At 40.4% G+C, this 26,575-nt stretch overlaps 1 protein-coding gene across 6 annotated transcripts in view; it reads left to right on the top strand.

Annotated features, from left to right (window-relative positions):
• Nucleotides 1-3,919, top strand: part of LOC113572372 (metabotropic glutamate receptor 7) — a 122,175-nt gene extending 118,256 nt beyond the window's left edge. For 4 of the 6 annotated variants that reach the window (XM_027001866.2, XM_035520353.1, XM_027001871.2 and 1 more), the window contains one exon: nucleotides 3,617-3,919. In XM_027001866.2, the coding sequence (XP_026857667.2) occupies nucleotides 3,617-3,666 (50 nt within the window). In that variant the 3' untranslated portion in view covers nucleotides 3,667-3,919. Of the gene's footprint in view, nucleotides 1-69; nucleotides 92-3,550 lie in introns of all 6 variants that reach the window. The other 2 variants (XM_027001868.2, XM_027001867.2) reach the window with 2 other exon arrangements.
• Nucleotides 3,920-26,575: the final 22,656 nt, after the last annotated feature.

Genomic DNA, 26,575 nt, shown 5'->3' with positions numbered 1-26,575 from the left:
TTAGAAGCTCTTGTTCTGCTTCTCCAAGCCCCTGAGAAACAGCTCACTAAATACTGCCTTTTTCAACAGGCTAATCCTCATAATTTATCAGGTAAGACCAAATTAATCTTCTCTTCTTTCGTTATGACCTTGCTCCATTTTTAAATGCTGGGGGGAAAGGACGTGAAGGAAGTGTTAATAGGTCCTTCCTCAGTCATTCATCAACCCTTCAAAAAGTCTCACCCAAAAGGCCCAAAGACAACGTCAGAGTGTCTCTGAGCAGCAGAGAAGAATAAAAATCAAAATCTTGTTTCAGATTCATTGTAGAGGGCTGGGAATTTGTAATTCTGTTTTTTTTTTGGACTTCTTAAAGAAATTCATCTTTAAGAGAATAATTTAAGGCACCTCCCTACCCCCTTAACTAGACAGGGACACTAGGCTTTAGACTCTGTCATGCACAGACCCAAGAGGGAACAAAGTCACAGAGTGGAGGAGAGAGAGTAACCCCGAAGTCTGCCTTCCCCAGTGGAAAGGGCTCCTTGGGGAATCCTGGCCACAGATAGCTCATGGCAGGCTTTAAGCCCAACGCCCCCGGCTGTGGGCTGCGCAGCTGTTCTCTTACTTGATTAATTCTCTGTGGGGTTGCAATGTGTGTAGGGACCTGCGTGAAGTTGCCACAACATATGTCTCAGATTTGAACCAAACCAATCTCAATCATTTATGCCTATTTCTGCCAGGGAATTTTTGTTGGTGCTGCTTTACATTTTGGAGATATTCAACTTTATGTATAGTGTTATACAAACAGCATGAGGCTACCAGCCAGTGTATGTCTATTTTTTAAAAAGTATTAAGGCTTGTTTACATTTACAAACTTGCCCCAGTTGTTTGTACCAGTTTGTGCCATTAGAATGTTAATTTGTGCAGCTTTTAAACTTATGATAGGTTGTTTTTTTCAGGGACGATTATGTAATCCAGCACCCCCTTTAGTTCAGTTTTCTCTTAAACCAGGCTACATTTGTGTCGGTTCGAGCGGTTTTGTTCCATTTAAATAATCAATCTAGTTATAATAGAAACTGAGATAATAATTAATGTTTAAATGGTCACAAAGGTCACCTAACACACCATTTACCTCTAGTTTCTCCAACTTCATGCTGGTGACATCACCAATGTAAATAAACATTAATATCTCAAATAATAAAGCCACACAAATTACATTTTTATAGCACAAACTGGCACAAATGCAGAACAAATGATTGAGATCGGTTTGATTAACATCTGAGACATATGGGATGCCAACTTCACACAGGTTGTGTAGGGTGGTGCGTTCAAATAATGATGGTAGTAATAAAAGTTATGACACAGTGATCAATCAAGTGTTTCCTTAATTTTGTGAATCAAAATTTTGCAAAATAGTCAGTGGCAAATGAGAATGGTGACGACCGAAAACAGAAGGCTAAGTGAACATGGGAACATGCTGAGGCGCTGGAGGCATGGCTCTGAGTATCTGAGTGTGGCATTGCCTAGCTCCCTGATACACTGCAGCAGAGCCATGAACCATCTGTGCAAGGTGTCCCTCTGCACACACGCAACCCCCTCCCCCACTCCGTTAGCCTTCAACCTCAAAATTAAGCTGATTGATATGCATGTATGCAAATATCTCGAACCCTGAAACGCCTTGACACTCCGGGGAGACAGCCTTGATGATACGGAGCAGAGGCGATGACGCCGTTGCTAGAACACATTGTAATTATTCCAATCATTCTCATCAATCCTAGTGGCACATGTAAATTTGAGGCCATTTGACATGCAAGTTCCATTACAGACAGTGAAAGTGATAGTCCTAACTGTCAGAATCGAGTGTGAGCTTTTCTGGTTTGTAAATAAATGCCCAGTGTTCCTGGCTGTACATAGTGCGGTGAATTTCAGTGTTGTATTGATTGTACTTTGGCCATAAATAATAAATACCCACTGGTCGATAAGTCCCAATAAAAACACATAAAAGCTATCAACCAATAAAAGTGATACGGTCCCGACCCAGTTTATCCCTCTTTTGGTCATCTGTGGGACAAAGCTGATTAGGCTGTCCTGGCCTGCACAGAGAGCTTAGACGTGCAAAGTGGAGGAAGCCGAGCATGCTCTTTAGGACGCCCGTTCTCCTGAGGTGACCGTTCTCTGGTGTAATTGCTCCCTCTTGGCTCACAGTTGGCGGTCGCTTTGTGGCAGCACTGTCCCACTTCCTGTTTCTTCGGTGGGGAATGGACAGGAAGAGATGAGGGGCAATAAGAAATTCATAGCCTGGCTTGCTTTACAGATGTCCCGCTGGAGGTCGAGCCAGGGATAATGGTTCCCCCCTCACAACGATTCATTAGGTGCAGGAATGCAGGATTGCCAGCATGGTGATCCAGGCACCATGGCTGTCCAGCCAAATGAGATCTTAAACAGGGGTCACTCCCTCTTAAACTCCCTCCCTCTCTCTCCCGCTGTCTCATTTTACAATATGCTGGACCCGGCTGCCGTGTGTCTGACACGGTGAAAATGGCTAGATTTAAGTGCTAGTCAAGGTTAAATCGCTATGGGAAATAAAGCAAAAAATGCCTTTTTTTGCAAGTTAGAAGCAACCACATTTTGAAATTCAGTTTATCATGTAATAGTATAGTAATATTAACAAATAAACATGGGCATTCTTTCTCTCTTCTATCCCTCTCTCAATGTCTCTTTTTCTGTCTGTCTTTCGCTGTCTAACTCTGTCCCTCTCTCACTGTCTGTCTCCATTTCTCTCTTTGACACACACATGAAAAGTACGAAAGATTAGGAACATTTGCCTTTCCCCTGTCTGATCACAAATGAAAAATAATTTTTAATATTGTCAATGCCTAATTAAATCCAGCCTTTATCAAGGACAAACCTATCAAACCGCTTTTTGACATTTACTTCAAATATGCGGTGAGTAACTGAAACTTAAAGGTCACTATGATCTTTTTGCTTCTTGACCTTTGATTATTAAGACTTACAAATACTTTGACATGAAAAAGAGAACAAGATGTGTCTCAAAAATAAACATCATAATAGCAGTTTTAAGTCTTTTAGTTATACTGAGGCTCCAAAAACTCACTAAGTTAAATAAAGCTTTTAAGTTTTCTCAACAAACTTTAAAGAACAACAGTAGTAGTTTATTTAATTGAGATCAATGTTTCCCCTTTGTTTAAAACATTTTTTCCCCACACATTTCCATACGGGATTCCACAATTTCATTTAGCTATTCTGAGCTAATCAGGCAATGAAGGGTGTCAGAAGTAATCACACCGTACTGAAAATAATCGTACTGAAAATAATGATCAATAGTTTCCCAAAAGTTGAACTACTTTGTCAAAAGATTGAAGTTTTATTTAAAATGTTCATATCACATTTCATTCTTTGTTCCTATCCTTATATACCTCTTTTATACCTCATGTGTGAACTTGAAACAACTTATACAAATTTCTTCTAAACTTTCTCAGTGAATGAACGATGTGGTATTTTTGTCTGCCAATAAATCACCCATTGATTTTTCCTTTTTCCAATTTTCCTCCAGAAATTCCAGATATTCATTAAAAAGGCCAAACATCAGAAGTCATCTTTCACCCTTGTCCCTCCCCAGGTCCAGCTGCGAAGAAGAAGTACGTGAGCTACAATGACCTTGTGATCTAAACACCTCCGGCAGAGGAGGGGAGCAATCAGGGAGCGCACTTGGTCCTTTGCCCTTCATTTTGAGAAAAGAGAAGTGTGGGGGGGGGGGGTGTGTGAAGGTTTTTTGAGTTCCTCTGGTGTACCGCCCACTCACATCTGAATTTCAGAACAGTGGTGGTGTCTATGACTCTACCCTACCTACACCTGAGGATATCTGAGGACATTAGTCCATATTTTAATATGTCCTTGGCTATAAACTGGGGGGAAAACGGTAAAAGGTGGGTGGGGTGGGTGGGGAGAAAACATTAAGAGAATTAAGATGCTCAAACAAAAAACTACCCACTTAAAAAAAAAAGGTTAATTGGTTTGGAGTTCTTTCTTTTTATTTCCATAAAGGAAGCATAGTAATCGGATGTCCTGGGATGGAAGTCTGGCCCAGATGTCGCTGGAAAATGGTGTCCTGTATGAGGCTGCGCACTGGCCCCCAAAAGACATTCTCACCAGGCGTTTGCTCTGATAATCTTAAAAGAACTTTTTTCAGGGTGTCTCTCTAGGGGGCACGGCACAGCGAAGGCTGGCAGTGCCCACGGGCCACCTCTTGTCTTTATGTGTACTTCTCAACTGCAAGTTTTCCAAACTAAGCACCCCTTCCCCAACCCTCTTGCGAGTTCATGTGATTTTTTAGCATCACTGTTATCTTTGCTGTTGGACTTTCTCCATCTCTGTTGGGAGATTTATTTTTTTTTTGGTTCTTATTTCTCTTCCTTGTTTTTCCTTCCCTCTTGGATGCACATTATATTAAAGCCATATTCTTCTCTTTGAGATGTCCAATCTCTCTCCCGTTGGCTTCCCATTTGATATACTTTTTCTAGTACATAAGTACGTCGTGAGGGTATGTAGACCATCGACTGTGTTTTCAGTGACTTTGAGAGAATTTTTTGGTATGTGTTGCATCTGATATAATATCGAAATTCCACAGGCTGGCTGTGTGCCAGATTTTAAAAGATGTTCACATAGCAGTTGTCAGTGCATGCCTGATATGTTTGATGTTAGTAAACTAAATAGTTCACCACAAGGAAGCCGTTGTTTTGGCCTGTTTTCAGAGAAGTTTGAGATTAATTAAAAAGTTATTTTAAAAGTTTTTTTTTTTTGTCATACACTCAAGGCAGAATATGGCTTTAATTTGTTTGGAATTTCTAAGTTCCCCTGCAATGTATGGAGAATTGTGGAAAAAAATGAAAAGAATATGAATATATATTTAAAAAAAGAAAAAAGATTTAAAATAAAAATAAAAAGCATGTATGTTTTATACTGTTTGTACTAAGTATGTTACCCTTGCAGCTTCTGTGCCAATATTGTGGGAGACATTTCTGTTTGGCCACTCATGCACTATACTGTGGTGTTGTCCAAGAATGTATCAACATGAAATAAAATCATTGGTTATTTTTATTTTTTAATTCCCAAAAAAAGAGGCCAATTTCTGTTTATTTACTTATTTATTTTATTCTCTTCACTCACCTGAATCTGATCATGTACAGCTTAATGTAACTGCTCTGTGTTTTAAATCCAAATCATGGTTTTTGCATGTGACAGTTGCCCAAGTCTCGATTGCATTCAGCAAGTTAGAACATTGACAAATTTAAGAATGTCTGGCAAGTGCAGTAAATGTTATACTGCTCTGTGTGAAGCCCAGGCATACATGTCGGACCAGTGACAAAGTCCCTGTTAAAAACTCACGCTATGACATTGATCTCCTAACCACTCCATAACCCTAACGAATTTTGTGTTGTGAATCAAGTTTAACCACCCACCCCTGATATCATATTAGCTCATCCTTTGGCCAAAGACATACAGTAGATTAAGCTTTAGGGAAATCCAAGATTTAGGTTTGAAAACACTGAATCTATTTAAGCAAGAGATTAGTAATGAGATTAGTAATTAAGTTAGTTTTTATTTAATGATAGAGCAGGAGCTCTTGTTCCCAAACCACTTAGAAATGTTGGCTTCCCTCAAAAGCCATATATTCATCCACTTGGAAAGGAAACAGAAGGACTTAAATTTCCCGATTTCTTCTCTTTTATCACTTATTAGCCAAAGGATTCTGCTTTCACATATAACAGCGTAAAACGCCACATGGTATAGCCTACCATTCTTTGCATTTGTTATTTATGATAATACAGAACAATGCACAATGTGTACATCACCATATATGCGACCCATGTGGTAAGTATTTTATTTTTTCTTTCTTTTTATCGGTTTGCTAGTAACCTTGTTCTTTCTCTCGCAGTGGTCTGCTAGGTCTCATTTTCCAACATTCCGTTGCCATGCCATTCAATCACCTCCCAAAAAAAGAACAACAAAAAAAGAATGACCAAAAAATGTCCTTTTGTGCATGTATCTATGCTTTGTGGGTAGTGCATAAGTCCTGCTAAACGTCTGGGCATCTGGATCCTACAAAAACAAACATCAAAGCTGGCAATGATTGGCAGGGTATTAGTGCCTGTGGCCCTGATCCATGGTGACAGCATGCATGCGCAGCAGGAAGCTCAGTATGTCAGTCTTATGCGGCGTCAGGTAATGCCAAGGACAAGGCATCACAGAGGGTCTTCTCAACCATGTGAATACAAAACCACAATGCTCTGCAAACAACGCCTACTTAACCTCCGTCTTGGCACTGCCTATAACTCACTCCTGTGGTTTCAACATCCTGGGTTGTTTGACCTGATTGAACAAGACAAGCAACTTGAAGGGTGAAGCCCAGGGATCTTAGCTGGTGCACTTTAGAACAGTAATTTTATTGGGTTAACTTTTTTTTTTTCAGAAACATGAATGTTTTCCATTGGTCTTCCAAATATACTAATTTTCAGGTTAATCATGCCTTGTTGGGTTAATTAATTTCCTCTCCTTTCAATCTTTATAACTTCTCATACTCTTAAAGGGCACTGATACAAAATATTTCTAAATATGTGCAAGCATTTGCTGTAAAAAGATCAACACTGCACAAAGCATAACCAATGGCATTAGGCTTAAACACCGATTATTCAAGCAAAACCACAATTCAACCAATATAGTCAACAGTTTCTCAACCTAAAATGCTCAAATACTGTTCAGTGTTCACTGGCAACTAAGAATCAAGCTTTGTTCATGAGGGCTTGTTTAAGAGTAACAGAAGACAAAAGATATAGCAAATAAATACAAATACACTCACAACACAAAACAAAAATATCCCCTCATATTTCAGATCAGACAACATAAAAAAACTCAAAACATGAAAAAACAGCTGACAGCAAATGGCAGTGTCCCTGACTTGATGAGGTCCTTCCCCTCTATCAAAACTAAATAGCAGGTGTCAATACAACCCAATTTGTACTGGGTTTTACAAGAAGGAAGTTATTAAACCAGCTGCCAGGGACTGGACGTGCGTGAGTCGCCCTTCCAACGTACTTGTGAGGAGCACGCAGGATATGGAGAGAAACCTATGAAAGATGCATTGATCTCTTTCTACTGCATGCTAAGTAAGTATTTGACATTTCGTTGCCGATGTCTCTGGCAACAGCCCACTGACTTTTAACTATATCCTTCCTGAAAACTGGGAGCCTGCGTAGGGCGGCAGTGGTGTGGGTGGCATCTCTCCGCCCAACCACTCAACCTTAATCGCAGACATAAAATGTCAAGAGAGCCAGGGAATCTTCGTAAGGGCCTGTTATCAACCAGCGCACATTTATTAGAACATCATCGCAATTTGGTTTTTTTTACATTGTTTTCCACTGTTCTTAATCCTTTCATTTTCTGTACTTGTTTACTGGTAAAAGCAAACCCTTACCCAAGAGACTTCAAAGTAGTAACTACTAACTAGAATTTTATTGTATCCAATATGTCCTTTAAGAACAGAAAATGCTATTGTTTGACACAAACAATAATCATTTCGATGTATGTCTGAAATTCAGTGTGTACACTTAAAACTGGATTTAGTGTGCAATAAACAAAATTGTTTATTGTAAAGTGTGAATTAAAATCCATATGTTTGTTTATTTGCTTGCATGCTTGTTTACTTACGACTTACTTATTCATTGGGTAATTACCAAGACCTATGAGAAAGCCATACACCTTCATAAACCCTGCATAACACTTGACATACATTGAGGAATGATTGTTCTAGCTGCCATGAACACAAACAGTAATAAAACTATGATTGGGTAAAATGAAACCACATTCAAAAATTCCCTTTAAATCAAATGTTGCCATTCATAACACACATATTGATATTAAGCTGGTAACCTTTTATTTTTAATAACATTTATTTGTTTTTAATGTAACATTTACATTCACACTAAACTGATGTACCTAGTTGACTGTAGCTTGTATGCTATTTTGCACTCGCAATGTTAGCCTAGCTAGCATATGAGGAAAATGTGTTAGTCATGAGACGTAAAGAAAGCTTTAAAGAGTGCAACATCTGTGACATTTCTGTCCTTAATTAACATTAAAGTGTAGGCTGAATTACTCCTTTAGTCATAGTCTACCAGAAAAATACCTTAACCTTTTTTACCAATATACTATCACTTTTACAATTTTATACAAGTGTGTTAATTCAATGAAGCCAATTAAAAATGTTCTTCTATAGGATTTTGCTCTCATCACCCCAGTTTACTGAAAGTTCAACATTATTTCCTAGCAACTCATCTGTAAATATCAATGTCTATGTAATCGTATGAACACACATCACTGATGCCAAATAGGAACAAAGCCACGCAAAAAACAAGTTAGAGTAATACATGCAAAGCAGGCAAAATACCTGACAAAGATGGGTAGAAAGGAACAAGGTTTATAATGGAAATAATGTGGAAAACTAGGTACAGGTAATCAGGATGAATGAAGGGGAAGCCTGGGACACTTGTCAGTGGGGAGCGTGGCTTGGAAACTAGAACAAGAAGAACGAAACAGAAACAAAAGACCATGTGGTGAGTACCACCATGTAGGGGGTTAGGGGCCATTACAGTGTTGACATCTGTGTGGCACATGTAGTTAAACAGGCTCTAGTGATCTAGCAGAGCAGTCCTCTGTGCCCATGACTTTTTATGTCATCACATCATACTTGTGTCAAATGTGTCGAGAAACATTGTTTCCCCTGTCAACATCTGAATGCACTGATTTGTGTTAAACCTGTAAGTGGTTACTCTGTTAGAGTACCAGTGGCATTTCTAATGGAACATTTCAGAGAACAGCGACTACAACGATGGTGCAGTACTTAAAGGGAAGCAGCAGCAATCTGAGTGGGTACTGTGAAACGAATGAATGTAATACAGCTCTTCAGAGAAGAATGACAAGGCTATAAGCTCTTGAACTGTAGGTAGGGTGAACAGCAAAAGCATGGTGAATGTACCAAAACAAGCAACTGTGATCTGTCAGACTTGTTCATATGCAACCTGCCAAGAAGCTGCAAAGAAAAAGGCCTAAATGCATCTCTTCCGTCATATTTCTCCCAACACAAGGAAGCCTACCTTTTCTGTGAAGGGACAAACAAATGGAGGGTAAGTAAATATTCCGTGTTTGTGTGTCCAGACATGCACTGGGATAAATGACTGAATAAACACACTGTCCATCACAGGAACACATCTTGCAAAACACGATCATTTAAATGACAGTGTATGAAGATTACATTTTCATTTGATGTGCTTTTACTGTCTTCTACCTCCTGACAACTACAGAAACTTCTGGAAGACTGCAGAGCCATCACAATCAATAAGTAGTGTTCTATGTTGACTGTATGACACACCTCAAGCTCTTAATTAGTGACAAGGAGACTGCAGCTTTAGAGATGAAGGCAAGCTATCGGCGGAAGCGTGGCTTTGTGGCGGGTAATGAGCGACCTCGGAGTTCAAAGCCAGACTTGTAGAACTTGAACGGGTGACTTTCTCTTTGTAGCAGTGTGACATGACTGATGGCATACTCTCGAGTAGTGAGAGTGTAACGATCTTGGTCAGTGCTACATGGAGAATCAGTATCTCCTGGGACACGCCAGACCACTCAAAATAAGTCACGCTATTCAGGGATTAGTGGGAACAGGATGGACTACTTCTGTGGCATGAGAAGAGGGGAAGATGATTAACCTGCACAGACCTGAACCCAGTCTCAATAGGTACTGCTGGTATCCATCACTGACAGAGGAGGATGGGTTCCCCCTTTTGAGTCTTGGTTCCTCTTGTGGTTTCTTCCTCCAAGCATCTTTTACCACCTGTCACCTCTGGCTTGCTCACTGGGGGATTACTTTGCATAATATGGTTCCCGTCTGATTCTTTCAGAGCATTGAAACTGCTCCATCTTTCATCATAGCATTCCAGCATTCCAAATGGACCTAGTTTTTTTTAATAACAGTCCCTTCATTTCAGTTACATTTTAACTTTATTAATTTTACCATTTGTTATTATTTATTATGTTACATGGTAGAAGTTATTCTCCACGTTAGCCTTTTTTTTTCCCCTGGCAGAATGTTTTCATGCTGATTATTTCTTTCCATGTCATCCTTCAACATTCAAGTTAGTAACATAAAATATCTCATGCAATGTGTTACATATTGTGCAGTGTATAGCCAAGTGAAATCTTTGTTGAGTCATGTTCTGACTCCATGGATGGACTTTCTTGTGGATTAAGTTTGAGAACACACCTTGGGCAATTCATCAGTGCAATAAACAGCAGACAGATGGACCACAAATGTACAATCAAAGATTTAATCTCAGCTTTATGTAGCATGTGTGCAGTTTTCATGTGCTGACATGAATACTGGAAAGAGGTGGAAATAGGGAATCTCTTTCCATATTTGACTGCCGGTGGTGAGCTGCATACATTTTGTATTACAAATGTCAACAAACAGGAAGCATGAGGAAAGCATAAATACACAAGCAGAAATGTAGCTATTGTCCACCTTGTGGCTTGAAACTGGAGCATTACTGGAACCATGTGTACATAGACTTTAAGATGAAGGCACATGTCAGCCTTTATTCAAGCTTCTGCCTGTTTTACCAGAGAGCTTGAAGAAGCCACCCTCCTTCGGTAGATCACACTGACAGGTTGTGAGTGATATAACATTAAAGTGACTATTTATATTTGTTTGTGTGTGTGTGTGTGTGTGTGTGTGTGTGTGTGTGTGTGTGTGTGTGTGTGTGTGTGTGTGTGTGTGTGAATGAGTGAGTGAATCTGTGAGTGAGTCTGTGAGTGAGTGAGAGAATCTTAGGCTTCTGTGCTCAAAAATTCCATAAGAAATATAGGTCAGGGAATGTTAAGTATAGGTCAGGGAATGTTAAAAGGCTGGGTCTCAGCTCCCAAGTCTTAAGGACTTGGGAGAGGAAGTTACTGAGACAGTTATGTGTCCTGCCTAGACTTGGTTTCATGCATTTTCTATTTTGCAGGACACTAGCAGTGTCCTCAGTCTGTTTTTTTCAGCCCATTTAAGTTGTTTGTCAGAGCTGCAATTACCAGTGTTATTTTAAGGCCTGCCAACTATTTGCCACTGCCTTTAAATGCAGAAGGAGAGTTTTTAAAAAATAAACAGTAAACAATAACAACAACAACAACAACAACAAAAGTTTGTGTGGCCTAATAAAATATAGCACAATTTGTTCTGGCTATGTTTGATATTCACAGCCAGTGACTTCCTTATTCCAACTTTGCAAAAAGTCAATACATGCATGTGACGTCCATAGCCTGAGCTGTGAATTCAAGAACTGACTGTCAATTCATTTCAAATGCACAAGTGCCCAGTATAATAGAAAAGTTTGATTATTTAGTTTCAAAGCAGAAGCCTGATACAGGACAGCATGTTAAAGCCTTAAAAGGCCTTAGTTAAGCTTATTCTTATCATTATCTTCTCCTGCAGAGACCATAGCCTATACTGTAGATGCTGTAAATCTGATGTAAACGTATGCGTCTGACTAACGCTTGTCTTCCTGCCCCCACAAAGCTCACTGGAAAAGCCACGTTGCACAACTATAATGAAATTTTCAGGCCTGATTCCATAACCTCCAATTGCTGGGAACTGTTGTGTCATTATCCCTGCATTATCGATTAAACGTCAGTGTGGGGCAAGCGAAGCTGAAGGGGGTGCATCACCTTGGCCAGGGTCCCTTCTGCAGCTGTGGAAAAGGCGTCTCACACTGCAATCATTGCAGAGATGTAATCAATGCACCATCATGGCCAACTAATCAGCGAATCACATTAACGCATCCAAAGACCCAAAGCACCAGTGCTCCGGTACAGTGTTTCCTCATTAACCACTGAACATCAACTGTCCGATTTACTGCATCATTCCGGGGTTTTTTTTCAATCTATTTTTTTCCCCTATTGTTCTGGAATCACAAAGCAATTAAGGTGTCACTAGGCAAATTGTGGCACCACATGGCTGGAGTCTCAAGTGGAAGACGAGGCAATGGGGTGTTTCATTGGAGCTGTGAAGAAGGAAGGGACGTGTCGAGCAGTGCTCACCCATAGTACTCAGGGGAACCGATGATAGATGGGGTTTGTTTGGGGGAATTACTTTCATCGTGACAGCTCCAGTTCCCTCCATGAGTTCCTGGCCTGGCCTTATGGAAGTTACTCTCTTTACTGTGCTGCTGGCTCCGTATCCAACCTTTTAGTCACAGGGAGCTCCGTGTTTATGCTGCACGCCTTAAAGACGGCTGGCCACGGACTGCATTTCGATTTGCATTCACTAGATATCATTATTTTGTTGTGGTGGAAGATTAAGCCAGCTTCTGCTGAGGTAGCATGCAGGACCCGCACGAGGTGGCTGAGGCTGTAGTAGGTAGGCTGCTGAATGGCACAACGTAGGATGGACCTTAAACGATCTCGATCGGCCTCGAGACAGGGGTTTACGAAGCCCGTGCTGATGCAGAGCAGCACTGGTGTGCTAGCCAATGTCGAAGGTGGATAAATAAACCAGTTAAATGTATGGTTATGCTCTATTTCTGATAGGCTTTTAAACGTATATCATATACATGTTGAGCAAGATGCTGTTCCTAAAAAAAAAAAACAACCCACACATTTTCACGCCAAAGCTTTGTAGCCATCATGCAAACCACCACTGTAGGGCTAATGAGACTATCTTGTTCACATTTGCACATGGGGCACTGGAACCAGCATTACTGGAACCATGGCACATGAACTCTCTGTAGAGATCTCTGTACTTAACCTTTCTCAGTACCAACATCACAGACTCCAGTTCTCTGTTTCACTCCATCACCCTATCAAGCTCAGTTTGGTAAAGCCTGTTCAAATGGATTGAACACTGAGAGCCTGATTTGGACATGCCAGATAAAACCATAAAATGGAGACAGCGGATGGACTACTGGACCATTTGCTGTAAGAAACAGGATCATTCCGGTCTCACAAAAATCTTGCTAAATCACAAAGGTGAATACATTTCATATGAAAGTCCTATTTGACTCTGAGGGCCAAGGTTGCAAAGCACTTCTGACATTCTGTTTCATCACGAAATGTTAAAAGTACTTTGCAACCTAGATATATGCTGTAATTCAAATTTTACCCATATATTTACTGATAGCCTGTTCTGCTGAAGTGTGGTTACCTGGAAAAATATATAGACCCATTCATTTTCTTCCCTCTCTCATGATATATGACTCTTTAGGATTGTGGTGTCCTCCCAAGTGCATGAATAGCAGTATGCATGTGGTACAAGGTCTCTACAACACACTGAAGTTTTCTCTGTTGCTCAGAAGTCTGTCGGCTCCAATATTCTGGGAAGAGGGAACGAAGAGAGCAGAGAAGAATTTAATCCAGGAGGAAAATTATAGATGTGTGTTTTGATTGCATTGGAAGCAAAGTTTTTTGGCTGGTTGTAACTCTGCCTAAGATGGTCAAGAAGCCTAGATGGGCGTTTATGTATTAGATCTATTTAATGAACATAATCCAAGACCCTAAACGTTAAATTTAACAATAAATGCTTTTGTTTAGAAGTATTTCCTATATGATTGTAATAGACACAATCCGCAACTTCTACAATATTAATCCCTTCCCAGTAGTTCTGCTGGGTCTTCACTTTAGAGAGCTGAGAAGGGCACTTTCTTACTTCTGGATTCTCAGGATTTTTTTCAGCTGACTGCATGTGGGGGGAGTGAAGATGAATTGTTTCCTACATGCTCCTTTAAATCAAATCCAATGGTGCCTCCTGCTCTAATCATGTTTCATGCCATCCCGGCTTGTCTTTGATGCTTGTTCCTAACGAGCTATCATGGTTGATATATAGTATCTGATTAAAACCTCACAATGACCCCCTACAACAAAAAAAGAAAGGCACATACTCTGGCTTCATGTGTAGCATTTGGTCCAGATTTAAAGACAACTAGTTACAATGCTTCAGGGTCAACCTGGCAACCATTGGGTTTTCTTTGTTAAAGCTGAATGGGAAGCATTTAGCTTTGGCTTCAGGCACATCCTGCTACATTTTATTGCTGATATCGAAACGTGTGCTTATCAGTAGAGAGTCTAACAATACAGCAAAACAAATAAAAAGTCCTAGCCATACAACTGGAAAGGGATCCAAACTAGACTAAATTCAGACTTAAGTAATGGGAATACATCAATGAGTCCGTCCCTTCTAAAGACACAAAAGCATGATAAAACTGTGGTCAAACTTTCATTGTAGGGCTAAAGTCTAGCCACAAACTATGTGTTTATCTGTCACCCTCATCGTGCTCTGTCACACCACAGGACATTCTCCTTGACAGAGGCATATCTGGAATAGCCAGTGAGAAAATAAGAGGACACAAGGCCATGAAAGAGGTGCAACAGGAAAAAATGTAGCCCAATGGTCTGTTTATCAGTTGGAAGAGGCACTTAACAAGAAAGTGAGCAAACTACCGCAAACTACCGTGCTGATTTCTACTGAGTGAAGAGGAGTGGCGCAAACTTTATCTCAGTGGCTTTGATTTTGCACAGTTTATGAGGGATCTGCGCTCAGGCTCATCATAAGTGAATGAAATGGGCCAATAACCGATAGATGTTTTGAGCCACCATCTGCTCATAACTTAGTCCAAATGGGAAAACACAGAGGCACCAAAATAGGCCCAAAGTAATGAAAAAGGGAGTTAAAAAGGAGTTAAAAAATACGCTTCATATGTTTTGCGCTTTCATTTTAATATAAAATTCTAGAAAAAACTGCTTTAATTGATTCAGTTTGCAAATATTATGATAGATTATAATTACCCATTATTTTTAAGAACATAGAGAAAGTGCTGAAATAGCATTATTATTATTATTATATTTTCCTTATTATATTTTTTCTTCTTATTCATTGCTTTTCTTTCTGTTCTCTGAAATAGTTATATATAATATATACAGTGTACTTGTTCGCCTTGTCGCGAGATTCCCTATGTCACTGCCACAGTTTGTTGGTGCCTGTCACCAACTGCCACTTGGAGGATGGATGGACTGACCCAAACTGGATGCAAGGTGCTGAGCTCCAGAGAAGACTTGGTGCGGGTGTGGGTTGCATTGCTCTAAAGTTACTTCAGTTACTTTAAAGTAACATGGAGTGCTCCGAATGTACTTATCAGAGTCAGAGTCTCCCTCCATCTCCTTTCTCCTGTTTACTTCCTCATTATGATAATGCAGATAGTCTGTGCTGTCTGCCAGCTATGATTGAAGTTGAAAAGCAAGCCAGCGATCACGTGCACACAGGGTGGGTTGGTTTTGAGGGAGCCTGACTTCTTTCCCACCAATCAGCAGAAATCCAATCACGTGTGTGGGTGGGCTAATTGCACTGTCAGACAGTCTAAAAGGCTTAATGACTCTTCACACACCAAAATACCCCGCTCAAAAATAGCACCTCGAGCAGCTATGCTGCAGCAGTGCTGGTCCTCCCATAATTGGAAGGCACACTTTGACTCCCGACAGCAGAAGTGTGGTGGGCTGTCAGCATTCAGGAGGATGCCGGCCATTATGGGAAGCCAAGAGTCTGGTAGGGCGATAAAGCATGAGGGAGTGTTATCCACTGTCACAGGCACTCTCTATTCCAGCAAGTATGGATTTCCATATCTTGGGTCAGAAAGGGTTTTGGCACTACCAATCAGCTCCTTGGAAACCATGGATAGTCAATGAGCAACGTAATGCAAATGCAGGTAGAGAATCTTTAGCTATGCATAGGCTTATCTTGTATGGATGAAGGAAAATGAGCCTTTGTGCTCTTGTCAGTAGTACAGTTAGCAGCACCTGCCTTATTCATGAAATAAAGTCTTAAGGCATTTCTTAAGTTTTGCTTAGAGCCTTTAAACATTAAACCATCACCAAACTTCTGAAAATAAGACAATCACAAAACTTTTTTATCACTTCTGTGTCATTTTTAGGGAATCCTCCCCCTCCCACACACACATGCACACACACACACACACACACACACACACACACACACACACACACACACACACACACACACACACACACACACACACACACACCTTTTTAAGTACAGAAGGGAAATAGTTGTCCTAACCCCAGGATTTCTCTTCTTGCTATACTCTTATCTCTTCTTTATCCCCTGATGGGGTGTGAGACAGTTTTATGCCAGAGAAGTGTATCTGTCGCATCCCCACTGGAAGGTTCAAGATAAGATTGTAAACTCTTGAGAGTTGCACATAATTGAACATTTATTGTACAATAGGCTGGCAGGGACAACCAAAGCCAAAAAAACAGAGGGAATACATCAGGGATTCAGTGTATCTGTGGATCATCTAAAAGCACCACAGGCTTGCTGTGGGATGCACTCAACGGCCAGCTAGGAATTCTGGGAATCATTATCTATTGAACTTTTCATATTGATATGCCAAGTGGGGAAGGAGGATTACTTTCCATGCTGAGATGTTGCCTCTTGGCTCACAGGCAGGTAAAGGGACTGTGTGTTATGCTTAGAACTGCTGTTGAAGACATTAGACTTTAATGAAATGTAATAGAGCTCAGATGAGTTTGGTTGAACAGGGTCACAATAAAGCACAAACAAGCAAATGTTTGCAAAGGACAATAACAACTACTCCACTTTGTATTTCACTCAAAAATTTTAATTTTAATGCAAAATCCTGTGCCATAAACCTAAACCTTGGGAGACATAGTAATCCCTGTTCTATATACAATGTCATTTTTAGCAAGCTAATATGAAGACACCCATTTGAGATGTTTGCTAGAAGTCACTATGAATATAGCTTTAGGATTGGACGTACTTTACGTATTCACATTTACGTATGCATTCAGTCTCCCTTTCAGTCATTTTATCATTTAAACAATAATAAATTGAGCACACGTTACAATACACGTTCACCTCTTCAAAAACTACTCAGGAAGATGGAAATGATATTTGAACATTCTGAGTCAGATGCTGCAGCAGCTGTGGCTCGTCTCTGTAACCCTGCCCTCTGCATCATCTGCACCTGGTGGCAGCACCCGGCTGGTCGGAAGGGTCCACCTGCAGCTGAAGAGACAACAGCAGTGGGTTCACCCTGTGTGGATGTAGGCATAACAGAGTCTAGCCTTCTGTCTGAGGTTCAAAGAGAGGCAGAGCCCGAGCATGTTGGGTTTCTGGCACACAGATGTCTGCTGTTTCTCTGGAGATAAAGCTTGACCACATATGTAGCACATGACGATACATATCAAACAGACATTTCACATATTCCACTGTGAATGTCTTTGACCCTCTGGGATTCCAATTTCACTGAATAAAATCATACCAATGTGCACATAGGTCTGATTTTTTTACTTGGCAAAAACCAAATGAAGAGTAAAAGAAAATGTTGGTAAGCAATGTTAAAAGACTACAGTAAGCGTTTTTTTCTTCTTTGTTTTTCAGTTCTGCATAGGAAAAGAGGTGCATGCAAAGGCATTTCACATACTGCATTCCATAAACTGAAGATTGGAAAAGGCAAATCACACATGTGCAGTAAATCACTGTTATTTTACACACACACACACACACACACACACGTACGTGTATATATATATATATATATATATATATATATATATATATATATATATATATATATATATATGTAATATGATTATTTTATCTATATACTGTATTTTAAGAATTTTATAAAACAACGAATGGATAGCAATAGGGCTTGATATAGTTCATGGGAGTAAAGTGCTGGTGTGATCATGTTACTGCTCTCTCAGACATGCTGTGCACTGTGAGGAAGGAAGAAGCTCACTGCATTGAAGCAGCTAATGGAATGGAAAGAGGTGGGGCGGGAACCCGGGCTGTTTGCTTCCTTGCTGAGCAAAGGAGAAGGAGGAGGGAAATCGATATGACCCCCCCCCCCACACACACCACCACCACATTAGTGTTGCCCACTTCACTTATCGAGATGATAGCATGGGGAAATGCTAGTGAAACTTTGTCATGCTGCCCAAAAAAAGGGGGTGGGGGGTGTACGGGGGGCTCGGAGTTGACATGTCACAGCCTATGGTTGAGAGCGTACTGCATCAGGCCTGAGCGTGCGGAGATGACACAACAGAGCAATGAGAATGATGATGTCCAATGCTGTGTACACAAGTTGCGGCCCTGATGGCCGCAGCCCTGTATGGGTTAGCACAGGGCAGCATGCTAATGAATGGACAGTCATTTGTTCATGCTGTACACTGTGGAGTTAAAATATAAAAAGACTGTAATGTTAAAGGGCAGAATGTCAACTTTATTTCTAGGGCATTTGCATATATATATAGTGTGAAACATTTAGCAGTAGCAGTGTTATGTACATGGTCGCTCCATTTCAGCAGACTATAAGTCATTGGCCCATTGACTGCATAGTTATTTTGTCATTGATGTAATTCACTAATGTACATGAGCGATAACAGAATAGAGTTTATTCTGTTCCTGTTAGCTTTTAACAAATAACAGTCAATAGTGAAGTCATTAGGCCAAAAATGGGCATGAGTCACTCAGAGGTAATCAAAACATTACGGGTCAGATTTCTGGATATGCCTTAAGCCTAGATTAAGACTAAATTACATTCATAAATCAATGGTCATGGGAACTAGGCCTAGGTTTGTCAATATCTATTTGTTAGGAAGCAAGACCTTAACACTATCTGGGATTTAGGCACAGATATGTCTAAGAGTACCATACATCACCAACCTAACCCCTGAGCAAGTTCCATAAGGTGCAGACCACAGGTGAGCTTCAAGAACATAAAGTACATATTATAGATCTGCATTTAAAAAATGAAAAGTCTAGGATTCTGAGCCAAACTTTCATGGATGATGTTTTGTAGCTAACCCATTCCAGAATGATAGAATAAGGAGAGTGCAGAGATTAAAAAGGAAGTCCTCATGATCTAAAGCCCGCCACCTTATCTGCTAAGGGAACTGGCTCACTTGTCTTTATTGATGATATGACTACAGCAGCAACAGGATGAATTGTCAACTGCACTGAAGAATGTTTATTGCTAAATCCTTCCACATGCCTGGGAAGTGGATGTAATGAGTCTGGACTGGGGAAATGTTAAACTGTGCAGCTGTATTGGCCACTGTGCATGCATTAATGGTGGTCTGGATGACTTCTGTGGGGGCGTGGCCTGTGGTGCTGACATGTTCACATCTGTGCTATAGTATGCATGCAATACTTTAATGGGCTCATGCCAAGAAGCTTTATCTACTCTTGCAATGGAATACGTTAATCTTTAACTTGATGTTTTTGGGGACCCTTAATTTATTATAAGTTAATCAGCTCTTTGTACAATAAAATGTGATTTTAACAATGCCAGTTATTTTAGATTTATAATGTCTACGGTAAATATATTCCATTATATTCTTGGCAAATGAATACAAACAACATAAAATGCTGTCTCTCAATTACAGACTTATCAGATGTGCAGAAGGCACATGGACATTGTGCCGGCGGCGGCTTAGAGAAAGTAAGAGACGGGGTTGCTGGGAAGTGCATTTTATTATCCATAGTTAATACGATAGCTGATGCACGAAATACACATATAAGTTATCCAAGGTAGTCCTCGTCTTGAAGGCAGCGCAGTGACGTTCACCTGCTTATGCTGGGGATTAGTCCGCTAATGTGCAGCGCTGTCTTCAAGCACCTGTGGGTGTTAAATAGACACCTCATTAGTGAGGACAGGTGTGCCCAATTAATACTCCGGGGATTGGGAGCAAGGATGGAAAATGGAGTGATTCCCACTATGAGACAGACATCACATTTTCTATCTTTCTAACATTTTCTTGCATTCTAACTCAACAGTATATTAACTAACTCAACACAGTGTTTGGTATAAGCAAAACCCCAAACTTAATAGGGCATTGATCTAACAGAACTGGAAAGCTTTCTCCAAATAATATAACAAATACATATTCAGTTGTGATTGTGTCTAGGTATGTTCTTTTTGTAGAGGTACAGAAATGTCGCAAAATGGAATGAAATGGAACAAGAGTCACTCTGCAATTGTCCTTCCTGAGAACGCACTTGCTACGTTCTCGACTGAGCCATCTACAATTCCTCTATTATTCTAAGCAAATATCAGAATAGAGACAAACGTAGTGCATGGTGAATCTGGTGAACCACTGCAAGCAGGTGTGGACCAGTGCAATAAGAGCAAAGTCTTCGAGTGTCCCATGATGAATATAACATCTGACTCAGCCACGAGCATTTGAAAGAGACAGGCAGAAAGGGCCACCACACACATTACATATTTGATATTATGACAGCATATAAACTGCATTTGAGGATCCTTGAAAATGAGTTTAGTTAAATCAAGTAGAGGTGAAATTAATTAAACAAATTTTTGTTATTTGCATATGTAAATGGTGCTCATGCGCATTTTGGGTCAAAACAACCTCAGCATGTTTACAGGAACATGAACCACTGAGGCTCTTCACATGTTGCAGCTTATGAGACATCCAAAGAGCAGCGCCAAGAAACATGAAACCCTCATTTCTCTCTAAGGATGCAAATGAGGTCTATTGTATTGAGCACTACAACAGTTTATATGCAGTCTGTAGAATGAAAAAACCATTGGGTTCTATAATTTTTTAATGGAATGCCAGTCAAATGTTTAGACACTCTTATGCTGGCATCAAACTACACAATATTCTTGTCTTTCACGATGGTGACTGTCAGATGAGGCAAACATAGTGGCACAAATACTTTCTGTGACTTGTTTGGAATACTGGTAACACTGCACATTTAACACCAACCAATCATCGTTTGTGTTCTTGCACAAGCTCATAGGTCACTGAGGAGAAAGTAAAGACATTGTCAATCATGGCTATAAAGGAACATATCATAGAAGTTCTCAAACTAGGTAGGAAAATATAAAAAATTCAGGCATGCTAGATTTTTTGTCGCATTGTTGTGGGGCATCCCAGAGGCCACATTGCTATTCTAAGATTGTGACGTACTACAAGGTCCGTTCCTCATTCCTGACACTCATATTGGAGCATGATCCTAACCATTTGTCTGGCTGACAATCCATTTTTATCCATTTTTATCTAAAGGATTATGTTTGTTTTTAAGATGAATATAAACACATTTGGATCAGTATGTATGACTCTTTTAAAAACTTATGATAAATACCCAGTCTGAAAGGTAAAATGTTTCCATTGTGACCAAAATATCTGGTTTAACCCCAAACGTCCAGTTTTGCTTTAGCTGTACATATCCCGTAACCGCGTATCTTTTCATAGAGGCATAGTGTATGGGGATGATTAATGATTATCATAGCAACTACTACCTACATACTGGCAACTTTTTGCTTAACAACTACGACACTGGCTCCTTGCAATACAGTTCTTGCTGACTCCCAGGCCCTATGAAGTGCTTAAATCTTTTAATGAGGAGTAGGCCTGAAAGTGTTGGCCAACCAAACGTCTTGTGTTAAGTGGAACACTGAATGTTCACATAGACCTTTTTATACCATTTTTGGATTCTCACTTACCACCACCATCTTATCCCCAGTTCTCTCATGTTAGAAAACTACAAGAGTCACCACACATCCCAGTAATGAGCAGTTCCATCTAGTTTTGGGTGGGTGAGGCTGTAGAATCTTTGACTATATCAGAGGTCAAATAACTGTAAGCTCAGTTCAGGAAAAGCACCAGTCTAGATCACCACAAGAAGGAATTTTTGTGAGTAACAGTATTCCTGATGGTTCAAGGCAATGAGGTCACATCAATACACTGGTGCAGAAATTAAAAATGAGGCCTTTTGTGTCTTACATTTCAAGGAGTAAGGCTATACTTCAGTGATTTCTTTGTTGTACACCAATAGAAGTTTCCTCTTTCTCACCCCTTGTCCAATATCTAGGCTGAGTAATAAAGATTCCTCCGGTCTGACAGACATGCGTCTGCTGGATCATCCCCATGGACTGGAACTGCTATGACTGTTGAGCATCAGAGCCTCTGATTTGTTGCTCAACTTGGCAGAGCTCACTGTCATTTAACTCCTGTCCAAATCAATCTGCTATCGGTTTTCCCCCAGACACCCTCCCTCCTGTCAGGCTCATTGACATCCACCATATTTTCTCTAAGCTGAAATGCTTTCATTTTTTTCTTTCTATTACCCCAGCCCCAAATGTCCAACAGCCCTGGGATTTATTTGCTAAATCCTAGGGCACATGATCACACTGCGAAACATAAGGCTAGCTATGGGCTGACAAGCAACTGTATGCAAGAGAACGGATTTCAAATTGTCAGTGGTAAACTGTTTTGGATACAAACAGAATGTACACATGGACCTCAGGTGTGATTATCTATAGCAATCCTTAAAGTGCACTAAGAGGGGGAATTAGCTACTCCACCTGATCACCAGAAACATCTAAATGGGACGTAAACAGAAAAAAAACAAAAAAGTCAGTTTGGTATAGCAAAGCTGTGATGATAGCTCTCTTGGTATAAGTTCCACAATGTATTCCAGATGCACTGAAGTGCATCTTGGGTAGTGCTCACGAGACTTCCGCACATCTGTTCAACGAAGTTCTCAGAGGTAACTTAAGGGAAGTCAAGTGCAGTCGCCAACACAGGATGTGACTTTGATGTTCAACATGTAAAGTCAATTACCAATGCTAAACGTATTCATGCACTCTTATGTAACACATATAAAATTCATGTAAATGTATTCAGAACAGTAGAAACTGTACTCTGTCCCTTTTCAACTGTACTACATTTCACAGATTCCTTTGAGTATTAAAAAAAATTCACAATTAGGCCCTTACCTATAGCATGGTATGCTTCATACATAAATAAGGGCTAAGTGAAATCTGCCCTGCTTCTGCATATAACAGTGTGGGAGTGGGAAGCACACTGTATTATCCTGAGTGGGAGCAAATCTCATGAAGAGTGACAGTGACAGAAACCATGAAGTGAAGCACGGCAAAATTCCATAAAGAGACCAGCATTCATGATAACAAGCTTATATTCAAACCTGTTACATAAATGTGCCTTAGATTAATATAAAAAAACGCCTTCAGACATATCTATATACGTGTATACGCCCTTGCAGCAGCCGATGTTCAAGAAAGCTTAGAATTCTAGAATCTTAGCTCTGGCAGTGTGGAGTGATTTTCAGAAGGAGCGATGCACGCAGCGCAAACTAACTTGCACAAATCTGGTGAAAATGAACACTCACTGGAGGCTGTGTTGGGTGACCCACAACTGAACAAAGCACAAAGAAGAGGAAGGAAAAGATTATGATTCGAATGGAATAGTGAAGTGCACTTATTTTCTCTTTCTTTCTTTCCTTGCTCCCTACCTTCCTCAATAAAAGGAATGAGAGTTTCAGAGAGACGCTCGTTCTGGTTTAGTTGTCATGGAAACTGCAGGTTTTTTTTTTTTTCTCTTTCAGAGGAGAGTGTGCCGTAAATGGAAGTGGAGACACAGTAAAGTTTTGCTATTTATGACCTTTATGTATTTATGAATTCAAGCTGTCTCTGGAATGGCTGTGCTTATGGTTTCTGTACATCGATCAGTATTCCGACACATACCCACAAACACATCCCAGAAAAGGAACAAAACATATTTTATCCATATTTACCTTCTGAACCTCTTTGGTTCTCTTAATTAAATTCTTTTGATACATGTCTTTTGATGTATTTCTTTTTTTAATTTTAATGTAGCCTTGCATAATCACTGATGCAGTAAGAAGACATTGTATTTAAACTAGAAAATGTTCCAGTCCAATTCTAAAATCACACAGTGGCATGTAGTGCAAAAAAAGGATTCCCCTTCTGCGCACCCCCCCCCCCCCCCAAAAAAAAAAAAAAAATTTACGTGCACCCTTAAATTATTGTTTGGATTTAAAATATAACTCAGCAGTTCTCAAAATACCACTACAGTTCCAACAAAAGTGCCATGTATGCTGCAGGCTAGTTATTAGCCAGGCATATGGTACCTTTCCTTCCTCTTACAGAAACTACTTCGCTGCCTAAGTTTGCTGAAGTGTTGTGATATTTTTTGCTGAAGGGTAGCATTGAAAAAGGAGTTTCAATTAGGTACACCAAAATGTCTGTCTTGTAGTCACCATTCAAAGTTAGTTGGCTAAGCTAGCATGTACAGTGACATTTTACTAATAATGCCATAGCCTCTTCTTCAGAACACAGAAGAGCCAAGCTGTTATAAACCAGCAACTGTATTGAAAATCATTGATCAGATTTCCTAACATTTTTCTAATATATTTACATTACAGATCCCAAAATGTATCCAGAATTGACACACAGACACATCCTCAGCCCTGTATTCTGCAGCCCGATTCCCTGAAGCCATAATAATAACCAATTTGGATTACTTCCACTCTCAGACAGAAATGCATCCTACAGTAACCAAGAATATGTAACGCACTCCATATGAACTGGTTCATGAGTGAGCATGTATGTGTGTATGTATATGCGACGTGTTGTCGTGTTGTTGTGTTGTCACATCACATGGGCATCACATGGGCAAACCTCAGTGTGCTGGGAAATCACTCGACCAACACACTGTGTAATCTAATCACTAGACCAACTCAGTGGACCAATGTGTGTGATCGGTATCTCAAGCTAGTGAAATGACTCAAAACTAAATGACTCAACAGGCACTTCTGCAGTCACCTGTTCCAGGCCATATGCCCATGACTCAAGACATAAATAGAATTCTCTAGAAATCTCTAGAATGACTCAGTAGCACAAAGCCTTGTGTCAGTGACCTTTGCGCAACCATATGTCAAACAGCCCACCTTCGCCACCATCCTACCCACCCCACACCTTGGCCGCCTCGACACAGTCAGGAGTTCGCATGGGCTGCCTCACCATCCTGGCAAATGGAAACTTACTCCGGGGGCTCATACATCACTGTGGGGCCCTGCCAGCCTAGAGATGCTGTTGACACAACATAAAAAGGCTCCTTGATCCCCAGAAATTGAAATATGCCTTGGCACACTGCAAACAGTCCCAGGCTCAGGACGAACGAATCAGGAGGGGCCGGAGGATCAGGTAAGAGATAATTACTGCATTTAATTAAGGCATCTTTGTTTCAGTCATATTGTTTGAAGCTGATGTTCTGTGTGAGCCGTGTAGGATGCATGCAAAGCGGACTCTTTGAGATCTACAGTAACACGAGTAGAATAACTGCTATGCCATCTCTCTTTGGTCACACACGTGACATGATACATTCATGCCAAATTAGCATGTTCCATACATTTCACTTGAATGTGCAGAAACAAAAAATAATGGAGCAAAGGCACAAATAAAACTTAGCGTTACGGAGCTAGCATTACCAGTGAGCTCTTGGCATAAGCAGAAACTAATGATGCAGGTGTTCAGTTCGTTGTGAAAAGATATTGTCCATTAGCTTTGTGACAGCTTGGTGAACACTTTTGAAAAGTGCGATTATGTACAAAATATATGTACAATTCATGGAAAATGGGGAAAAGGATTGATTTGTTGGCCCATTTCCACACAAATCTAATACATCAAACTTGGGTGATGGATCACACAGGTTGATATTTAGAAATCAGGTTAGGTTATGTCACTAATAACTGCATTAGCCATGAAATTAATACCTTCAGTCACGCATCAGAAATTTCAAATCATGGTGTGTCATCATAAAGAATTCATTAAGGAATCCTTCATCCCCAAAGACCTTGATTGATGCCATCTACAAAACAACAAGATAAACTCTGAACCAGCAGATCAGGCCAACTGACAAACCCTATCTCCAAAACCCTGTGTTTTTCTTGTCAATAAACACACACAACCAGCAACAGACAATGAACAATACTAACAATTATAGAGGTAAAAGAGACATAAGAAAACATGCTCCTCATGAGGTATACAAAGGCCTCAGGAACGATCAACTCGAGTACACACCAGCTAGCACAGATGGAACCAGGTCCTATCAATTTCAAATGGAAATTATGTTGGTAGAATACACATGCCATTTGTATTGCAGACAGTGAGAGCCATCCCAAAAAATAAAAAAACAAGGTTCCAAGCACTACAGTCGAGATTGGAGCGTCTTTCTTAGACGCGCACATCACAGCACCGACAGACTCTCAGCAGCGGGTAGCGAAATTAAAATCTATTCCCTGTATCGATGCCGGTCGACGTGCCTTGCCACGTCGATGCACGCCTGTGTCTGGGAGGATGGGGGGTGGGTGATGGTGGAGAGAGCGTGTAAGAGAAAAAGAGAGAGAGAGAGAGAGAGAGAGAGAGAGAGAGAGAGAGAGAAACCAGACGCATGAGGGATCATCAACATTTATCACCGTCGAGTGAGGCATTCACGAGCTGCCCGTTGGCTGGAGTACGACTGGAATACTAATGCAGAGGTCCAGGGAATTGTGCTATCGGCGAAAGCCATTTCTTTGCGGACTGCGCCACATGGTTCGGCCATCGATTTGACAGCGGTAGGACCGAGCTTGCATAAAGGCCAACAACACCCAACCTATCCAAATCAA

Source organism: Electrophorus electricus, chromosome 20, assembly GCF_013358815.1.
Source record: "Electrophorus electricus isolate fEleEle1 chromosome 20, fEleEle1.pri, whole genome shotgun sequence".
Taxonomy (NCBI): Eukaryota; Metazoa; Chordata; class Actinopteri; order Gymnotiformes; family Gymnotidae; genus Electrophorus; species Electrophorus electricus.
Note: the sequence above shows the minus strand (reverse complement) of the source record. Positions and strands in the feature narration are given on the sequence as shown.